Source organism: Salmo salar, chromosome 11, assembly GCF_965601325.2.
Source record: "Salmo salar chromosome 11, fSalSal1, whole genome shotgun sequence".
NCBI classification, from domain to species: domain Eukaryota; kingdom Metazoa; phylum Chordata; class Actinopteri; order Salmoniformes; family Salmonidae; genus Salmo; species Salmo salar.
Window position 1 is genome coordinate 95,445,047 of NC_138301.1, and position 21,687 is coordinate 95,466,733.

Sequence of the window (21,687 nt, forward strand, 5' to 3'; positions counted from 1 at the left end):
ATAATGGCCTCGGGTGAAACAAATCTAATGTAGTGTGCACGGTGGAGGATTCCCACCATAATAAAGCCGTGAAACAGAGATGTCTGCGTTGTCCACATAAGACGAACGTATGTTTAATACTAGAATACAGTAGACTGCCAGAGAGTTCAACGACCAAGCTCAGTATGTCACCCTCCCTGCGCGCAATGGAGAATCTTCCATGTGGTCTGATTTTGTATTCACGCGTAAATACAGATTTGTACGATATCTGGCCTTCAATTTACATTGCAGGACTATCGTCATGGAAATGATGGCATATACAATTGTGTTGCGCTATCTTCTAATGGTTATTCACTCATTGTAAAGTTATGCGGCCGTGGCCCACACTTAAGGCTCCAAATCATTTTGACGAGGCGGGATGAAGGGTCAGACGCAGCTCATTCACACATTGCATGGATATTTTCTGTAGGCTACAATTTACTTATTGTTGTCTACTATGCACATGCACTCCTATTTTATTTTATGCTTTTGTTGACCATTGTTCTCAGATCTGCCCATATAATCCCATTCAAAGGTTTATTTGTTCAGTTCTCCGATGCAAGACGCATATAGCCTAGGCTAAATTTGTTAGTAAACATATATTTTTAAATAGGATGCCTTTATCGGTGTTTGTCTCTTAATTGACCGCGATGTAAGCAAAATCACAATTGCAAACGTTACTGAGTTTGCGCAATAGGAAAATATCTCCAGCAGATTTAGCAGTAAATGAGAGGTTTTAGAGGGGGTTGAGGGACGTGGGAGGGTGGACCTGAAGAAGACTACTTGAGGGTGACCGTTCCTGTTCAGGCACTGGATAGGCAGAGAGGACAACCCAAACTAGCCTACGCTGCTCGTCACAGACTCAGCGCTTCCGATTCGTAACGCGTACTACCGTGGACCGTTGGTGTGCGAGAGGGAGGGAGAGAGAGAGAGAGAGGAGGGAGGAAAGAAGCTTGGTGACGGACTTGCTCCTCTGGAACACTGCAATGTGCTATCACCAGGGAAGGCTTCCCAAACATCTCGACTATAAAATGTACAATAAAGTAACACCGCGCGCGTTATTTTAGCCATCTTTGCAAGACTCTTGAATCTTCCTTGACTTGTGAGTGTTTGCTTGGTCGCTAGGTCGCAGTCAATCTGAAGATAGAGACAATCCATGGAGATACTGGATAGCCTTTTCGGGCTACACATTGGGATTATACATTGAATTGGGTGGAAACTCTTAGCAAATATTTTTTTGAAGAAACTACCTCGGCTGTGCCATAGCTTCACGATATTGAAAGTGACGTTTCTGGTTACAAGGTAAATCCGTTTTTACTGTACGGAGTAGGCTACCGGGTGTCATCGTAGTTAGTGGTTCATTATAGTAATTGTTATCGCAGGTCATGTCAGTTTAGGCCCTCGTATTGGGGAAAACATCACGTCTGTTTTTGCAAGGAGCTGGGGACGCGTTTAGATACAGAAGCCGTATATTAGACCATTTTTGGCTATACGTCGTGCTCTCTGTTTATACAAATACATATATCTTACTATTTGCAGTGGTGGTAGTTGTTACCATCACCATCTAGCATCCAAGGAATACATAGCCTATAGGCTTTGTCCCGAATTTGAGGTTTTTGTAATATTTTGTCTAGATTCCCTATAAAAACATAACGCCGGCAGGTAGCCTAGTGCTTAGAGCGTTGGGCCAGTAACCGAAAGGTTGCTGGATCGAATCCCCGAGCTGACAAGGTAAAAATCTGTCGTTCTGACCCTGAACAAGGCTGTTCCCCAGTAGGCCGTCATTGTAAATAAGAATTTGTTCTTCGCTCAGTTCCATACTTTAAAAAAATATAGGCTGCTAGCAAAGTCAGCGTTATCGAGTTTAGACACGTTATGAGTGGTCTCCTTGCTAACCATGTATCACCATTGCTATGTTTATTATTACAAGTAGCCTACATACTTATTTGTTATTGTAATCATTTCTGCTACAATTATTGCTGTCTTTATTTTCTTCGTTATTATATCAATTATAATGAAAGCCATAGACGTATAGCAGTTGCGAATCAATTCGACTCACGCTCAACCTTTGTTCAATGAAAGAGTCTCAGACTGAAATGTATTAGAAGGATGAAGACTGCGAAAATGTGTGTGCTGAGCATGTCATGGCTATTTTATTTTCACCTACAAGTTATTTCAGTCGAACTGGAATTTCAATTGGCTAATGTCACATCAAAAATGTATTGAATAAAAGTTATGCGCATAGGTATATTCAGGACTGAGAATGTGACGTTAAAATGTGCTTTTGTTTCGTTCTAACAGTTGAGGCCTTGGTCGCCGGAGCTCCAGACATGGCGGACCAGAATGAAACCGTTGGGGTCCAAAATTCGCCAAGCGGTTCAGAGTCAAAGGAATTACACTCCGAGAGTAAAGCAGATAAACAAAATGGAACTTCGGGCAAATCTCCATCCTCCCAGACGACATATATTCAACAGGTCAGCGTTACTAACTATTTTGAACCTATGCACTTCAGGTCGACAGCCTCAAGTCACTGCCTAGAGGTTGCTCTTGACCTATATGCCTATCTATTGCTTCAGAGTAGCCACATGTGAATAGTAGGCTAATATGAAATGCTATTGTATCTATAGGTTTTTGTTCAACTATAATGGAATTTATACTACAGTGCAACATTGTCCCTGTATGAATGACACGACATAGAGAAGTATATATTAGTTGTATAATGATTTGGCTAATTAAGCTTACAGAATGGTGTCAAGGAAAAGTGATATTGATATTCGTTTTACTTGTCTAATGAAGGGAATGGAGGGGATAAAAGTGTACCTCCACGAGAGGGAACTGTGGGAGAAGTTTCACGAGGTGGGGACAGAGATGATCATCACCAAAGCAGGAAGGTAAGAGAGCAGCGCCTGCTAATACTGGCGTTATGGGCTATGCGGATACCTTTTAGGAACATACACTGATTTAAATATTGTTGCCATGGTCAATGAATACATACATACACCAGAATATATTACTGAAATTAGTTGTGTCATGTTTGTATGCTTTAATTATATGAATGATCCATGTTTGCAATACGCTTAGGCCTACATGTGAGGTTATGTTTGAATAATTATTAGTTGAAAAAAAATGGTCAAAATTACTACCACTAAATTTTGTCATTTTTTTCAACAAATAATTATAGCAGTTGCTAAAAAAAAAATCAAAATTTAGTATTACTAATTTTGACAGCTCGGTGTCTGAAAAAGTGAATCTGTCCATGTTCCGTTTGATGTATGAGCACAGAGATGAGTGGTTTTACGTTTCAATAATGTGATAGTGAAAATGAATGCTGTATTCGTTTCTGAAAGGAGGCCTACTTTCACTTTTGTCAATAGGCCAAGAGATAGCGTCATAAATACATCTATATAGGCAGAGTCATTTTAAGACAGAACCTTGGCTAGATAAATGTCAAATAAACAACACGTGGCATATACTATATGTTATATCACCTCCATTCTTGTAATCCTCTCTCACTTTCTCCATCCATTTTATTTTTGAGGTTTATTTTTCCAAATTGAATACGTGATATTCTTTTCATTCTACCCTAATGTTCGTCACGTTTGCCATATTGAAAACATTGTCAAATTACTTTTCAAGACAAAAAAGTAGGGGGGCGGAGTGTAAATCCGTTTAGCAAATCCGTCTAACTGGCCTGTTTAGAAACTCTCAAGGAATATGGTCGAGATATTCTTGTACCTGTGAACTTCAATATGCATGATGGTCGGTGGTCTCTGCTCATGTTAACAAATCGTCTTGTGGCTTTTAGGTATTTATTATTAATTTCAGTGATGTCTCAATAGCCTTCCTATGGTGCTTTAGGTTAATGTTTTTTCTCACAGCTGCATAAAGCCGTCTTTATATTATGTCCATTCATTCCCCCTTTTTGGCTTAAGACTTTATTAACCATCCCTCCTCAGCCCTTACCCCTTCCCATCACCCGGGCGGCAGGTAGCCTAGAACGTTTGACCAGTAACCGAAAGGTTGATACCTCGAATCCCTGTCAAGGTAAAAATCTGTCGTTCTGCCCCTGAACAAGGCAGTTAACCCACTGTTCCTAGGCCGTCATTGTAAATAAGAATTTGTTCTTAACTGATTTGCCTATTTAAATAAAGGATTAGTAAAAAAAAAAAAATCGCCGCGTACGACTTATTTTCTTTAGCAATTTCTATACCATTGCTGACGTTTTACTTGTGGAAATTGGCACATCTGGAAATATATGTGCACACATCACACATGCATCTGGTTTTAGTGGGGCATTTGATGCAAAATAAGCTTCCTTAAACCGAGAAACAATAGGCCTATTCCTTCATAGAATAAATAACCTGTTTTCTTTTGTTGAAGTACATTCGCTTCTTTTGTTGCATGCGTAAAAGTATGCAGTCGCTTCCAAGCGAACAAAATATATATTTGGCTACTTTAATTCCCATGTATTTTCTTTTGTTTTATTGATTGTCGTTCTAAGCTTCATTTGGTTGTATGTATCTGACGTTGATATTCATTTTGAAGCAGTGGGGTTTACACCCACCCCTAAAGACTTGGAGTGTAGGCCATTCGTCTAAGCTTGCTAAATTTGGAACAAGTTGTGGGCTTCTATGCAAGGCCTGTGTCAAGGTTGTAGAAGTTCATTGATTTTTAACAGTATGATTTCGGGAACTGTAATCAATTTATATGACAGGCAGGACATCATGTAGAGTTGAACAATATCGACTATTCCATAAATGTGTCAATAATCCTACATTCCCTTAAGCAAATGGTCACTTCAATCAATGATAGCAGTCATACTTTATTAATTGTAAACATTTTCACTTGTATTGTGTAACTATTTCATCGTGCTTTATTTGCAGAAGAATGTTTCCCAGCTTCAAAGTGAAGGTCACTGGATTGAACCCTAAAACGAAATACATTCTCCTGATGGATGTCGTGCCTGCGGACGACCATCGCTACAAATTCGCTGATAATAAATGGTATGTAGGACTTTTACAAAACTCTTGGATCGTTCCAGGCAATTCCCAAAGCCGTATCACAATAACTACCTGTATGCAACATATGATCACGTGAACACATTATGATACGTATTTTCAGCTCCAGAATGTTTCACAACCCTATAATGAGGCGTTTTCTGTTTGCGAGTTTTAATAGCATTATAGTGCAGTTCAGTAGCGTATGGACCTATGCCCCCAGGCTACTACTATTGCATACATCGATATATGGAAACTGTAGTCAATGTGCAATACATTATCCTAGTAGGCCTATAAGAATGTATCCAGTTGATGTCAATACATCGCCTTATACTTCACGCTATGGAATGAGATTCATAATCAGTCTTGGGACTAAAAACCTTTTTTATTGAAATTGTATGGTTAGGCCTACGGTTTATGCCTCACATTCTTTTCCCATGCATTTCGTAGGCCTAGTAGGCAATCTTTAGCAAACTATTCCTTATGGCTCAAATGTCTAAACGTGTTGCTGTAGGCTGTGCAGCCTAATGTACTTTAAAAGAACATTTTACCAAATCTGAAGAAAAAGAAATGGCTTTCGGGTGGAGTAGGGGGATCCTCGGCAAGTGCTGCGGAGTTGTGCTGACTACCGACTAATAGCCTTGGGATATTTTTATGTTTTATGCGAATTTATTATAGCGTTGATGTTTCGTATGGTGAGGGTGTAGCTCTCTTCTGACACCTCTGAGGAATTCTCTTTACCATCAGTGAAACGTAGCTTAAACACTATTTGTCATGTCCATCTGGTCAACAATGCCTTTTTGGGGTCAGTGGTTTTCTACTGAGAGTTTTTAAAGAGTATAATCACATGCAAATAACGCTGATAATGACCTGTTCAGCGCATGTTGTGGAACTAATCCGCTCTTGGTCAACTAAGAAAATGATGTTCCCCCGTGCCAAATTGCAGGTTATTTATTGTTGGTCAACGTATAGCACGCCATAGGACACAAGACTATAGGCTTAATGTAGGATATTATATAAAAACATGTGTTCAGTTTGCATTTATTGTCACACAATAGCCTTTTTTACAAAAATGTGCCATTCTTATTCCTGTGAGGTGAGAGTAGGCTAAACAAAAAATAGGCTATACGTGGACAGTATTAAAAACTACAAACTAAAGGCATTTGTCGAACCTTCAATTTCATTAACTATTGGCCTATAATGGTATAATCCTGGTAAAATCTCCAGGTTTGGACAAACCCTAGGCCTAATTCCAAATAGTTCAAACAAAAAAAAAATCGAAGAAGCTTTGGCTACAAATTAGGCTAAACCTGTATTTCTGATGAAAAGTGAATTATGCCTGAGGCATTTTCATAAACAGCAGTGGGAAACAGTGGGGAAGAAGGGAAAGTATTTTGTTTAAACGTTGACTTTGGTGGTGTGATTCAGGTCTGTGACCGGGAAGGCCGAACCTGCCATGCCCGGGAGGCTCTACGTTCACCCGGACTCTCCTGCGACTGGGGCGCATTGGATGAGGCAGCTAGTCTCTTTCCAGAAGCTGAAACTGACGAACAACCACCTGGATCCTTTTGGACATGTATGTTTACGGCTCTTCATATATTATGGGTTGGTCTGTAAGACGCATGATGATTTTCGTAAGGAATACTGTGGCTTATAATTATCAAAGCCACATCTGCATGCGTTAGTAAAGAGTAGAAGTCAGATGGCATCCGTTTCTTTCCTTTTAACGATGCTCTCATTATGAACTCCCAAGACCCTCGATTTTGTGATCCATATCTGAAACAATATAGCAAACACAAACATCCCTTACATAATCGATTTGCTTCGATGTTAAAAATTGTGCTGTCGGCTAGAGATGTAGTTCATGTGGTTCCAGGTTTGGGTGACATTGTGTCCAAATTAAACATCTAAACAGAGAATACAGGATAGGACTGATTATGATACAATAGTTATATACTTTATAGGACATAAAAACTGCCCTATGCAATTATTCATATTTTGTTAATTGACAATCACAAGAACAATATTGGATGTTAAAGAAATTGAAATAAGGAAGTGGATTATGCACAAAATAGCCAATTTAGAAAAAAGTTAGAAAACTATAACAATTCTAGAAAGTTAAGTGATAAACTTACTCTGTCCATCTCTTGAATTATGACATGAAGGAAAGTGTCAATATTGGTCACCTGCTTGTTGCTTCTACATGTATGAAGCTGATTAGAATTGCAGTTGTTTGAGCCTATTCTTTCTGCTCAGAGTGGAGCAACATTTTTTAAAATGATTTAAGCAAATAACAAACTGAATGCAAACCATAACACTATAAAGGTCAACACATAATCATATGGTCACAGATTTAACAGCAATTTGCCATCATTGATGATAGCTGTAGTAGGGAGTATGTTGATTGGAAATCATTTCGCATTCTTTGCATGTGTAAAAGTATGGGCTCACTGCAAATCTATGGCACAATGCGTGTGATTTTGAAGTCAGCAATAGTACAGATTGTACTCTCTTTAACCATTGACCAAAGCACCTACAGCACACACAGCACTATCTATCTTCTGCCCGATCACATGACTCCTTTGGCGGTGTGTGAGAATTTATAGTGATTGTTGCCATGCCAAATCCCAGCTGGTAGAATGAAATTGGAGCTCAGTTCAGTTGGATTGTGAGCAGTGTTGTAAATTTCGGGCCAGAATGCATTTTTAATTGGTTGCAGTGGTTCCTGGCATGCCCTCTTTCATGCTCAAAAAGTTCCATAGGATTCATAAATGAAATACTGGTGCTGGGCCAAGAGACTATTCTATCAGCTTGTTTGTCCAGCTGGTTGAAATAACTTTGAGACAATTTATAATTAGTAGTGTCAGACATGGAGTTGAAACATGTCAGTGAGGTAGGTTGGAGACAGTTAGGAGGGACCTGAAACATGTCAGTGAGGTAGGTTGGAGACAGTTAGGAGGGACCTGAAACATGTCAGTGAGGTAGGTTGGAGACAGTTAGGAGGGACCTGAAACATGTCAGTGAGGTAGGTTGGAGACAGTTAGGAGGGACCTGAAACATGTCAGTGAGGTAGGTTGGAGACAGTTAGGAGGGACCTGAAACATGTCAGTGAGGTAGGTTGGAGACAGTTAGGAGGGACCTGAAACATGTCAGTGAGGTAGGTTGGAGACAGTTAGGAGGGACCTGAAACATGTCAGTGAGGTAGGTTGGAGACAGTTAGGAGGGACCTGAAACATGTCAGTGAGGTAGGTTGGAGACAGTTAGGAGGGACCTGAAACATGTCAGTGAGGTAGGTTGGAGACAGTTAGGAGGGACCTGAAACATGTCAGTGAGGTAGGTTGGAGACAGTTAGGAGGGACCTGAAACATGTCAGTGAGGTAGGTTGGAGACAGTTAGGAGGGACCTGAAACATGTCAGTGAGGTAGGTTGGAGACAGTTAGGAGGGACCTGAAACATGTCAGTGAGGTAGGTTGGAGACAGTTAGGCGGGACCTGAAACAGGACGTTACTTTACAATTGTTTGGTAATTAGGCAGAACAGAGCAGGACCTCCCCTCCCCAGCCAGAGAGCATGCTGGGATAAACCAGTGGCTCCTGTAGGTTTCAGAAGGTTGAAATGAATGTTTTTATGACTGTATATGTTTGTAATTGAGTGTGAATGTGAGTTTACTGAAGGGATTTCTGATATTTGGTTTGATTTTTACAGTTCATTCTGCTATTGTTAAAGTTTACAATACATATTATTGACAATATTTATATATTTTATGTTTGTTGACTCTCAATCATATAGATGGTATAATCTCAGTTATTTGGGTTAGGTTGCTAATTGAGGCGTTAGTTTCTATCTGATACCAATAGTATGCATATAAACATATGATTACCCATTTTCAGTTTAGGGCCTCCGTTTTATCACAAGCCTCAGCTAGGGCTTTGATCTCCCTCTCAACTTGCGTAACATTTCTCAATGTTATTCATCTTCTCCCCCAATTTGCTGGTGCTGGTGCACTCGTCCAGTCCTCCCCACACATGTTTTAGCCAGGAGGGTGGAGTGTGGATATCCCACTGTTTATGTTCCAATGGCAGTGTGAGATGAGCAATAGATGATGGTGTACAAAGTCTGTTAATCCAAAGGCTTCAGAAAGCCCTCTGATGTGGAGGAACTTGAAAGCAGAGGGCAGCCGCTGGAGACCCAGGCTGATCCCTCACTATCATTAAATACTATCATACAGAGTCGGGGAGAATGGAGATGCAGAGCGCCAGGGCAACCGGGCAGGGAGACACGGCGTGTGCTGGAGGCCTAGTGGGTGGTCTGCTGTGCTCTGTGGTCACCCGCTCACAGACTGACGGACACGAAGGGAACCCCAACCCTGTCTGTGGTTCATGTTGTTGTCTGTAGAAAATGAACACAAGACTCTTGGTCTAGGTCACATGACACATAGATGTCTTCAGGAGTTAGAAAACCAGGTTGCATCTAAATGTGTTAAATCAAAGCATCCCAATGGTTTGTATCATAGTGAATCTGTAAGACAGATAACTTTTACATTTGCGGTTATGTTGGCTGATGTTCATAAATTATTTACAAGTCCCTAACCAACCTCCTCTGAAGGCTTTGTGGTGGGATTGGTGAATGTGAGCATACATCTGTTTTCTCCCACAGCTTTTATCTAATTCAGTGTTTTAAAATACTTCAAAAATACTTCAGCTTTGACCCATTGTATTTTTAATGGGCAAAATCAATATGAGTCATAATGCATTTCCAGTGTTGGCTGTTGAAATACATTCACCCATTTTCGGTTTTGAAGACAATCAAATGCATTCGACACTAACCTACTATCAAAGTGCTTTTGGAAATGTCACTGTGGATAACTATTTACTCTCTATTCTGAGGTTGAACTGTTCCATCAGCTGTGAGAATCCACTGAGGTCATGTCTTTGTAATGCCCCAGCAGTCTAGGAGGTCAGGGCATCCTCTCCCTTTTCTCTGCAGCGTGGCAACTGAAAGGAAAGTACTAAAACAACCCTACAGATAAGAGATAGGTGGAATGCCCAGGGGCAGGGGTGCAGGGGGTTCCTGAGGGGGCAAAGGAGAAAAAACCCTGTTTTGTTATCTGCAAATGTAAGTGGATTTAATGAAATTAAAAATCATTAGATTGTTCATGGCTGATGCCCATGACTCCACAGTATGTCAGACCAATTAGACTAAAGCCTGCGGATGAGATGGCCTCATGAGAAGAGTTCAGGGCTCAAGTTCAACTGGGTGGACCGCGTCTTAATGTCGCCAGTGGTAGTAGTCATCACTTAGCATTACTAGACCAGAGGGGTCAGGGCGAATGCAGGGAAAGAGAAGATGTTCACGTGTTACAATGGGAACTCATCTTTTCTGACATATGTGCATTATCATGGGATGTAAAGAGCGTTTTATTGTATTACTATCATGCTCTTCAGTGATATGTTTGTAGAGTTACATATAAGCTATGCTCACATTTAGATTTTGACTGTACTTTAAATGATATGGTCAAATAAATGTACATATACTGTATCTTGGGCTCCCGATTGGCGCAGCGGTCTAAAGCACTGCATGTTAGTGCAAGAGGTGTCGCTGCAGTCGCTGGTTCATATCCAAACTGCATCACATCCGGCTGTGATTGGGAGTCCCATAGGGCGCCACACAATTGGCCAGGGTAGGCCGTCATTGTAAATAAGAATGTGTTCTTAACTGACTTGCCTAGTTAAATAAAGGTTAAATAAAAAGTGAATTGCTATATGAGTATTCTTGGTTTTAATAAATATTTTGTATGTTTTATATACACTGAACAAAAATATAAACGCAACATGTAAAGTGTTGGTCCCATGTTTCATGAGCTGGAAAAAAAGATCCCAGAAATGTTCAATTTTCACAAAAAGCTTATTTCTCTCATTCTGTGTACAAATGTGTTCACATCCCTATTAGTGAGCATTTCTCTTTTGCCAAAATAATCCATCCACCTGATAGTTGTGGCATATCAAGAAGCTACTTAAACAGCATGATCATTATACAGGTGCACCTTGTGCAGGGGACAATAAAAGGCCACTATAAAATGTGTGTGCAATTGGCATGCTGACTGCAGAAATGCCAGAGAATTTTATGTTAATTTCTCTACCATAAGCCGCCTCCAACATCATTAAACTGCCACTAAACTGCATACCACGTGTATGGCATCGTGTGGGCGAGCAGTTTGCTGATGTCAACGTTGTGAACCGGGTGCCCCATGGTGGCGGTGGGGTTATGGTATGGGCAGGCATAAGCTACGGACAACGAACACAATTGTATTTTATCAATGTCAATTTGAATGCACAGAGATACTGTGATCAGATCCTGAGGCCCATTGCCGTGCCATTCATCCGCCACCATCATCTCATGTTTCAGCATTATAATGCACATCCTCATATCGCAAGGATCTGTACACAATTCCTGGAAGCTGAAAATGTCCCAATTCTTCCAAGGTCTGCATACTCACCAGACATGTCACCCATTGAGCATGTTTGGGATGCTCTGGATTGACGTGTACTTCAGCGTGTTCCAGTTCACACCAAATATCCATCAACTTCGCACAGCTGTTGAAGAGCAGTGGGACAACTTTCCACAGGTCAAAATCAACAGCCTGATCAACTCTATATGAAGGAGATGTGTTAAGCTGCATGAGACAAATAGTGATCACACCAGATACTGACTGGTTTTCTGATCCACGCACCTACCTTTTTTTAAGGTATCGGTATCTGTGACCAACAGATGCATATCTGTATTCCCAGTCATGTGAAATCCATAGATTAGGGCCTAATGAATTTATTTCAGTTGGCTGATTTCCTTATATGAACTGTAACTCAGTCCTTGAGTTTAAATTTTTGTTCAGTATATTTGTGTTTTATTCAAAGCACTAGCAATAGTATTTTGAGTTTATCTGAATTTTCTGAATGGGTTTAGAACTATGTTTCTTATTCTTGGTGCTGGGGACCCAAATGGTTACACATTTTCCCCAGCACTACACACCCGATTGATTCCACTAATCAAAGGTTTGTTGATGAGTTGATTTGTAGAATCAGTTGTGTAGTGCTAGGGCAAACTCAACTAAAAAACATTGGTTTAGATTTATCTGAATGTGATTTTGATAATATCAGACTGTGTTTTGGTGAGATTATGCGTCAGAGGTTGCCTATTTGTCAGGAGAAAACAGAAATGGTCAAAATACAAATAGGCATACATTTCTCTCTTCAGATTATCCTGAACTCCATGCATAAATACCAACCCAGGATTCACATCGTGAAAGCGGATGAAAATAACGGCTTTGGCTCCAAGAACACGGCGTTTTGTACCCACGTCTTCCCAGAGACTGCCTTCATTGCGGTTACGTCCTACCAGAACCATAAGGTAACTTTTCGATTTTGGACGTGTTTAAGTCATTGTATTGCGTGTGTGTGTGAATAGCCTAAATTGTTGTGAATTTGTCAGTGTATCATAGATTAGTAATTAATTACACACAGTTTATAACTAATACAAACTTTTTTACTTATAGGCATACAGAAAAACCGCCTTTTTGCATCGCCTTGTCAATTGAAAGTGACACAAAACGTCACAACACGTAGAAAATAATTGCATGGAATAATCGAAAATAGTTCAATAACATCAGAAAGTTGCTCATGCTGTAGGCTTTATGGCTGCTAAAGACCTGACGGTAAGACGTACAGCCGACGAATGAGGTCATTATCAAAGCTTGAATAATAAAGCGGATAGGGTGTATCCTTTCGCAAGAAATGGAGTCCGATCTAATTATATGTCCCCATGACCAGTGGCAGAACATTAGGCCCACGTCTGATAATCACCGATATCATATTCAGTCATTGGCAGATGTGAGGAAGCTGTCCTGTGGGCCGGGGAAACCGCATGTCCAAAATATTGGATAAGGCGCGACCTCAAGAGACTTTTGGAAATTTCAGTGACTGGTCCCGTTTCATTAAACTTTAAACTCAACGATAGGAATTACAGATACTCCTCATACATTTTGAAAGTTGTATAACTGGCCTATGAGTGTATGTTCTTTATTATGTTTGCGCTTTATTGATATGCTATTGTATATTACTAGAGAAAATGTAGTCGCCTATAGCCTGTAAGAAATAAAGTAACAGCTTGTTTTATTGTCACCAGTGTCCCAACTCCATAGGATACTGAAGCTGCAATACATGTCGAAATAGTCCATATTGTGATTATTTTAGTCATAAATAAATAATTAATGTATGCATTTATATTTGTTTCTTATTGAAATGTGATAATTCACAGGCACATAGACTATTACGCATGGACTTGCAAGTATTATAATTTTAGTTCTACTTAAATTAGTAAATTCTAGATTAAAACATGAGTATATTTTCTTTCATGTACACTACCATACCTAGGCATACATATATTTATTGTGATCTTTTCCTGTATGAACTTGAACACATTTACATCCACTTGTTGAATGCGCTTTATTTTGGCTGCGATTTGGAGCGTTTAGAGAAGACATCGAAATAATATTAAAGATTTCGTTTTCCTCAAGTTCTGACGACTCATAATCTTAGGAGTGCTGTCCTATCGTTTCTGCGTCTGTTTAACATCCGTTTTTAACTATGTCGGAGTCAGATTTTAGTGTGGAACAGAGGGAATATGCAAGGGGGCGAGGACCCTTAATGTGTCCTGAGCCAATCCGAATTCCCAAAGACTCTGAGAAACAGGAAATTCAAATGACTGAAACTCTGGAGAAACCATTCATTATATTCAGGGAGTTTATTGAGGGGACCTGAGAATGCAACATGGGCTAATTATTATTACCAGAGCCTGCCAGACTTCCAGATAGTTTTCTGATTACCCTAACTTTTTCCACGAATACATAATCCAAGAAGGTTACATCTGCCAATTAAACTAGAGAAAGTTATCATGCCATGCATTTTGGGGAAAGGGCACTAACGCGCATGAGCAGGCGCAGCCATCTGCCGTCAATACGGTCAAACTTGACCATACTATAGGCTTGTATTGAACAAATATAGCAATTTCCTTCTTAGTAAGCTATTTTGAAAACAACTCGCGTTTTCACACCTTCTGTTCTCAAGTCAATAGGCAAATAGGCTACAGAAAAGCATTGGTCCTAGGCATGTTGAATCTGAACGTATAAATGTACCAGCTAATTTACTACCTCTAACGAATTATAATTGCATTATAGTAAATACCATAGCCAAATATCACATGCAATGCATGATATAAACAAATGCAGTATCCTACTGTATTATGAATGCATGTTTGTCATGGTTGCTATCTGTGGTAGTCAAGACAAGTATATCTAACGAGTTGGTAACAACTTGCTTTGTATTTAACGGGGTGTATAGGCCTATAAATGTTTCCAGAATGGTTAGGAAACTCTGTTACCCCAGGCTTGTCTAATTCTTTCATACTATCAGTGTTAATTCACGGCGATTTCTTTAATACAACCAACAGCACACTATCAAATATTTATAATATACGTTTGGAAATAGTCTTACATTTGTGTAATCTGGTATGAATTCGTCCAAGTGATAATTGATGCAACCTGATTGACGCTCAGTAATATAAACTTTTCATCAAAGTTACATTAGTGAATTAGGTTTCATTAACATTTGCATTTACTATGCTATTCTTGCCCGCCTTTATAATGTAATATTTCACCTGAATTATCCTGCATATTAGGCTTGCAATTAAATAGGCATGGTAGGCCTAAGCGATTACTTCGGCGGTTGGGTATGCTATTTTGTTGAGGGTGTGTTACAAGTTATTTTTGCGAACATTTGTACCACCAACAGATATTTTCAAAATTATTGCTTTTTTTAAATAGATAACTAACATTGAGAATCATTATGTTGTTGAAATACGATAAAAAAAAGATTGAATTCCCGTAAAACTTCTTTATTATCTATCCACACTTTATTTTCTACATTTGTTTCTCAATGAAAATCTACATGGTGCCAAAACGCCCCATGCATTAACGAGAAGCTAAAACCGTGTTTTTTCTCAACAAGAGATGTTGCACAAGGTTTCGTAGAAAGTGAGAGCCAGTGGGTGGACAGAAATCCATTCTTGTTGTGAGGCGGTAAGCACTAGACCCGCCAACTAATTAGGGCCTACCTGCCAGAAACAGCGCGCCATTGAGAGAGGGCGATCCCTGCATTCCGTTTAACCTAGGAGTCGTTACTACACTTAGAAAAAAGGGTGCTATCTAGAACCCAAAATGATTCTTCGGCTGTCCCCTTATGATAACCGTTTGTAGAACGCTTTTGGGTTCCAGGTAGAACCCTTTCCACGGGGGGTTATACATGGAACCCAGAAGTGTTCTACTTGGAACCCTTAAAGGGTTTTCCTATGGGGACAGTCCATGGAAAATTACATTTTTGGCGTCAACTTTAGAACTGTAGCCTGATCCACTCTAATATTTATAGAGTTGTGTGGTCCAGCTATACTTTTATGATAGAAAGTGTTCATATTTAGAATTAATGAATTAATGTTGTTTTTCGGGATTAAATTGTGTGCTTACCCTGAGCACATGGTCAGGGTAAGCACACAATTTAACAGCGACCAAGTAGTACAGTAGGCCTACATCCAAGTACTTTAAATAGCAGTGTTGAGGAGTAGTGAACTACATGTAGTTCAACTAGTAATTGAACTACATTTTGTGTTAATTGGTGGTGGTTTAACTAAATTCAAATCTAGGTAGCATTTTCAGTAGTTTATGACTTTTTGCCATGTAGCTAACTACAGGAACTACAGGCTCGTTTTTTTGTGCAAAAATATGGGTGAAGTAGGCAATACTTTGCATTCTGTTTTTGCCATCAGATCTACCTAATTATCATTTGAAACATTGTTTTGTGTTTAATATGCTAAATTACACATTTGGTGAACATATGACCCCAAAGTGACTGGTTCTTGCAATTTGTAGTATATGACATTTCAGATTTTGTTCACCAAATAGTTTGGATGTAGTGAACTACTTTTTAAAAGTAACTTTAGTTAAGTAAACTGTATTTTCTTAAGGGTAGCTTTAGTGTAGTTTAACTTCTTCCAGTGTGAAGTAATTGGTAGCTTGGTAAACTAGATTTCCAGAGTAGCTTCCCCAACACTGTTAAATAGCAGACTTCAAACCACAGGTTTTGTGAGGTTTCTCCCCAGGTGCTTATTTGAAAGGTTCAGTTTGTCACGAGACTGACCACAGCGCATGTGGACCTATGGAAAGTGTCTCATTCAAAAAGCATCATGAGGCTGATGTTCCACATGGGAGGGTAAACACGCTAGTTTTAAGTGAACATATCCTGCTATAGCCTCAAAGGACACTACAAGTCCTCACAGAATATAGAGGAAAGGAAACACAAGTATAGCATTGTGATATTAGCTTTTCTTGTTACATATTGTTGTAACTGACGGTTGAATTGTGTAACAACTTACAAATGTGCATGCTGTTTTACAGATAACGCAGCTGAAGATAGAGAACAACCCATTTGCAAAAGGCTTCCGTGGGAGTGATGACATGGAGCTCCATCGGATGTCCAGAATGCAAAGGTAAAGATGTAGGGTCTTAACTTGATCACTCTTTTGTTGCTGAGAAATTTCCTGCACCACAGGAAATGCATACGAGCTTTGGGATTTACGTAAATTCACTGAAAATCTGCACTAACAGTTATATTAACAGTATTGCACTTGTCATATAGCCTATTTTGTCCAGCTAATAGCGCAACCACCGATCAAGCAACTTTATGGACTAAATGTTCAAATCCTCTTGCAGCACGATTCTTTTTCAATGACAATACTGGTCAAATTAAGAACCTACATCTGTAGAAACGTATCACGGTCTCAAACAGACACATAGCCAATGGCCAAGCTTTGGTTCAGTGCTTAAGTTGCCTAACTTTTCTATCTCAGCCTACTAGAAATAATCCAAAATTACCATCATTAGCAGTTGTTTAGCACACTATACTGTAAGACAATAAACAGACATTTTTATATTTTACTAGGCAAGTCAGTTAAGAACAAATTCTTATTTTCAATGACAGCCTAGGAACAGTGGGTTAACTGCCTTGTTCAGGGGCAGAACAACAGATTTGTACCATGTCAGCTCGGGGATTCGAACTCGCACCCTTTCAGTTACTAGCCCAACACGCTAACCACTAGGCTACCCTGCCGCCACATTAGAAAATGTAACCGCTATTACAGTAGATAAGGATTACTAACATTGTAATCAGTGTCACTTCACAAGCACCGTTGTAATCCTTCAGTCAGTGAAATGCAAACCAGATATGAGTGTTATTTTCGGTGAGCCCCACCACCCCCTGCTCCTCTCTCCCCAGCTGTGATTTAAGTGTAGTTGTTGAGCAGAGGCCAGTCTCTATGTCCCAGGGATTTCATGGCTTATCTGGCAGGGCCTTCTGAACCAATGACATCCATCTTTACCCAATATTCCTACCAGTCATCTGTGCGTTGATGATATGGCTGGTCCAGCAGCGGCACTGACCACATGCCCCTCCCCTTTATTCATTCCAGATGAGTGCTTTACGCATGCGTCCACACAGTGTGGAAAACATATTTTCAAAGGAGAAAATCTGGTTTGAGACTTCCCCAGATCGCCAACTAAGGTGTTGCGTGGCCTTTCAAACAGAGCATTCCGAAATCAGAGAAAAATGGGAAAGGAGCCTTGTTTTCCAATGCTGCAGTGAAACTTTGCCTCCCATGAATTTTTGGAATGGGAGAACAGAACATTCTCTCCAGTCAGCCACTGCAGGTGAATCATTTTTGGTTGACTGATTTTCCCCATCAGTAGGTAATAGGACACATTAAATGCAAATCTTGTCGTGAAATTATATTTAAGAAACTATTGGGATGTTTTTCCTTTTTCTCACCTGCAGTAATGTTTTAACAAATTGATTTTGCAAATTTAATTTTGGATTATCTAAGTCAGTTGATTAAGTTGGTTCATGTCACAAGATAATACTGCTGTAAGTGGAATAGTTATTTTTTTTTATAGACATTTGTAAATGGATTTTAATTGGCCAAAGGCCAAACCAGACTATCACTCCTAAATGCCACTGTCCTGTCTTGCCAAGTACAGTAAGCTCAGCACGTCTGGTCTTGGTTAGTATTTCCAAGGGAGAGCTTATTGCAAAACCAGGTCACTGGTTCAAAAGTAACAGTCAAAGAAATCAAAGAAACGGAAGAGGCAAGAATGGCTCATTCACGGATCCTCTAGATGAATGTGACTGGAATAAATCCCTGTCTTTCCACTAGAAACTGATCCTCTGGAACACTGTCTCTCTGTGAATCCTAAGTGGGTTTGTCTCATTGATGGTCAGTGTGGTTTGTTAGCATTGAGAAGGGTATAGTGTCCAGTCATTGGATGAAAGAGAGTGTGTATATAAGTCAGCCATGGTTAATGACTGAGGTCAGGCGCAGTCCTCAAATTGATACCAGGCTGTCAAGTAATATATTTGTCTTCTTCTTTTGCATGTGAAAATGCATTATGAATGCAAATAAATGAACAAATACTATGACGAGGATAATTAGGATTATTGATCTAGGATACTTAGGTGATAATTAAATACTAATGGCAATGATAGTAGTAGTAGTAGTATTAGTGGTGGTAATATTAGTTGAAGAAGCGTACAGTACAGTAAATGTTATCATCATTTCCTAACCCTGTCTCTGTATGAATGTCTGCAGCACTAAGGAGTACCCGGTGGTGCCTCGCAGTACGGTGCGCCAGAGGGTGGGCACCAGCCAGAGCCCGTTCAGTGGGGAGGTGCAGGGTATGGTCACCCCCAGTGGCCTGGCCTCCCAGTACACCCAGTGTGAGAACGGGGCCAACAGCACCTCACAGGATCTCCTGCCCCAGTCTGGCTCCTACCCTCTCCCACACGAGCACAGCCAGGACTACCACTGCATCAAGAGAAAAGGTGGGCCAGGCCATCATGATATATGAGCCATGCATCCTAATGAGATGTGTTGTTAGGAAGCATAAAAAAGGGAAACATAGTTGATTACTAAAGTAAAAATATGTACAATGTTTTGTTCAGCTGATAGGAGTCTACAGTATGTGTACATACTGTAACTGTAACTGTTTCCTGTCGGTCCGTAGTGGAGGATGACTGTCACTCAGGAGAGCCCACCTACAAGAAGGCTTACCTGGAGAGCTCCTCCAGCGAGGACGACCATTACTACCGTCCCGTCAGCTACCCACAGAGCCTGGGCCTGCCTGGGGGGCCCTACAGGACAGAGTCCAGCCAGAGGCAGGCCTGTATGTACGCTAGCGCCTCCCAGGGGGCCGAACCCGTCCCCAGCCTGGAGGACATCAGCTGCAACACCTGGGCCGGCATCTCGCCCTACGGCAGCTGCTCCGTCACCACCATGCAGCCAATGGAGCGGCTGCCCTACCAACACTTCTCCGCCCACTTCACCTCGGGGCCCCTGGTGTCCAGACTGAGTGGGGTGGCAGGCCACGCCTCTCCGCAGCTGGGTGACGCCCACCACGCCATGTACCAGGGCCCCATGGCCCATCAGACTCTGGGCCGCCAGTGCAGCCCCGGGGCAGGCATCCAGTCACCCACTGCAGGTCTCCAAGGCAACGAGTACCTGTACTCACACGGGATCCCGCGCACGCTGTCGCCTCATCAGTACCACGCGGTGCACAGCGTCAGCATCATGCCAGAGTGGAATGAGAGCAGCTAAACGGGTTTTCTTCGTAGGAAAGATGAAGAAGTTATAGAAAAAAGAACAGTGGGACTTTAGATACATCTATATTTATATTTTTTAAGCTGAATACAGTATGGCAGTGCAGTCTCGTGAGATTAGTGGGTGAGCCATGAATGCCTCGAGCATTGGACTTTGGTGTTTAGAGGAAGTGGGAATGACTTTGCAGTTGACTTGTTAATGCGCCTATGGGCAAACATCATGAGGATGAGCAAAACAAGGTGGAGACAAGCATTAACCATTGAGTTTTAAGGAGTCTTATTAGGACAACTAAATACGAGTTTAAAAGCCAATGCTTTTGCATGAGGGACAGAAGTGACTTTATCAAGAGACTCCCATTTTTAAATTGTCCTGTTTTGATAGTGTATTATACATCTTGGTGCTTGAGGGATATGTTTTCTTCTTTTTCTGCTTCAAGTAGAAATCTTGTTGACCTTTATTCTGTAGATCTTTACATGCTTTAGATTTTGTGCAAAAAAAAGTTTTCATTTTGTTTGGGGCTTTTGTAGTGAAACGCTTACTTTTTAAAACCATTCTTCAGAAATTCAGAAGATATTATTCTTTTTGTGGCTATTTTGAAAACATACTCGGTGAGTTGCTGGCCAGATTTGTCAATCAAAATTACAAAGTGCAGAAAACATTAGATACTTATACAAAAGACATTGTATTGCTCTGCTTTACTTTGAATACATCACCACCATATCCATGGATACGGGTTTGTATAACGGTGAGGTCATATGCAGTTGACAGGTCAATAAGCTGACAGTGTGTTCTGTAGAGGAAGTGTGTATCGATATCCTCTCTAACTCTGGCATGTACAACACACACTTTGACCTGGAAATATTTGGATGTGGTTTGCAGTTTGTCTGGGGAAGGTGTGTGAAAAATGTACCTGGTATTCGCTTGCAACGAAAGCTAGGAAACAAGAAACCTTCTGACATAGTGGTTCTCATTCAGGCACTGCCCTTATAAGAGATATAAGCTAGAACCAGTGAAAAGATGATTGCATATTTTTATTTTGCTAATTGAAAATACCATTTTTATTAGTCTATGTTGTACCCAGTAAATGTGTGTTGTTTCTCAATCTTTTCATTTATGCTCCTACAATTGGCACTTCTCCCACGACTACAGTCATGAACTCAACTAGAGAAAACAAAGATATGTATGGTGTATGACGCCTTTAACCATGTAGAACGCAAAGAACCAGAGGCAAAGATTGATATAGACAAATAATGATAATATGAAATCATGGTCACTTCAGAGATTATACAAGACATCAGTCAAAATACACGTCATCTCTGCCAATATATGGAAGTCCTGTTATATGTTAAAGGTCAGGTTTATGTATGGACAAAGACTTATTTTTAAAATGCTTGTAGTTGATAGAATGTTACTTGTCGATAGTATTTATTTTTTTCCTGTATTGTAAATCAACTTCTCCTGTTGTATCGACAATGAAATGTGTTAGTCGGTCCGGTTCTTTTTGTTACTTTGTTATTTAGGCTAAATGTATTTTCTTTTTTAATCATCCTGCTTTAGAAATCAGGACATTCATTTACAGTTGTCAAAAGTCTAAGAAAGACAGAGATTGATTACTGTGATGTAAATAAACACACGTGTATATAGAATACGGAATACTTGCAATAAATTTAAAAGAGGATTCTGTATTTTCTGATTTGACCTGTCTTTTATTTTGATGACGCTTACTGTTTAATCGTGACACCTAACAAAACTACTTAAACATAAAACATTGAATTCATCATTTGGGATCTATAGGACTCTGTACAGAGATAAGATGTTTGACTACAACTCTACATAGATACAGACAGCTATGCAAAACCATAAGAGACACTAATGTGATACACCAAAGTGTGGGGTAATGGACAAAAGCTCTGACCATAGACTTT

At 40.2% G+C, this 21,687-nt stretch overlaps 1 protein-coding gene across 1 annotated transcript; it reads left to right on the forward strand.

The window, feature by feature from the left end:
* Positions 1-811: 811 nt before the first annotated feature.
* LOC106563286 (T-box transcription factor TBX5-A) lies at positions 812-21,447 on the forward strand. The gene is made up of 9 exons (XM_014128753.3): positions 812-1,320; positions 2,320-2,492; positions 2,815-2,909; positions 4,902-5,021; positions 6,444-6,591; positions 12,266-12,418; positions 16,512-16,603; positions 18,755-18,987; positions 19,170-21,447. The coding sequence occupies exons 2-9, from the start codon at positions 2,349-2,351 to the stop codon at positions 19,757-19,759; spliced, it is 1,575 nt and encodes a 524-aa protein (XP_013984228.1). The 5' UTR covers positions 812-1,320; positions 2,320-2,348; the 3' UTR covers positions 19,760-21,447.
* Positions 21,448-21,687: the final 240 nt, after the last annotated feature.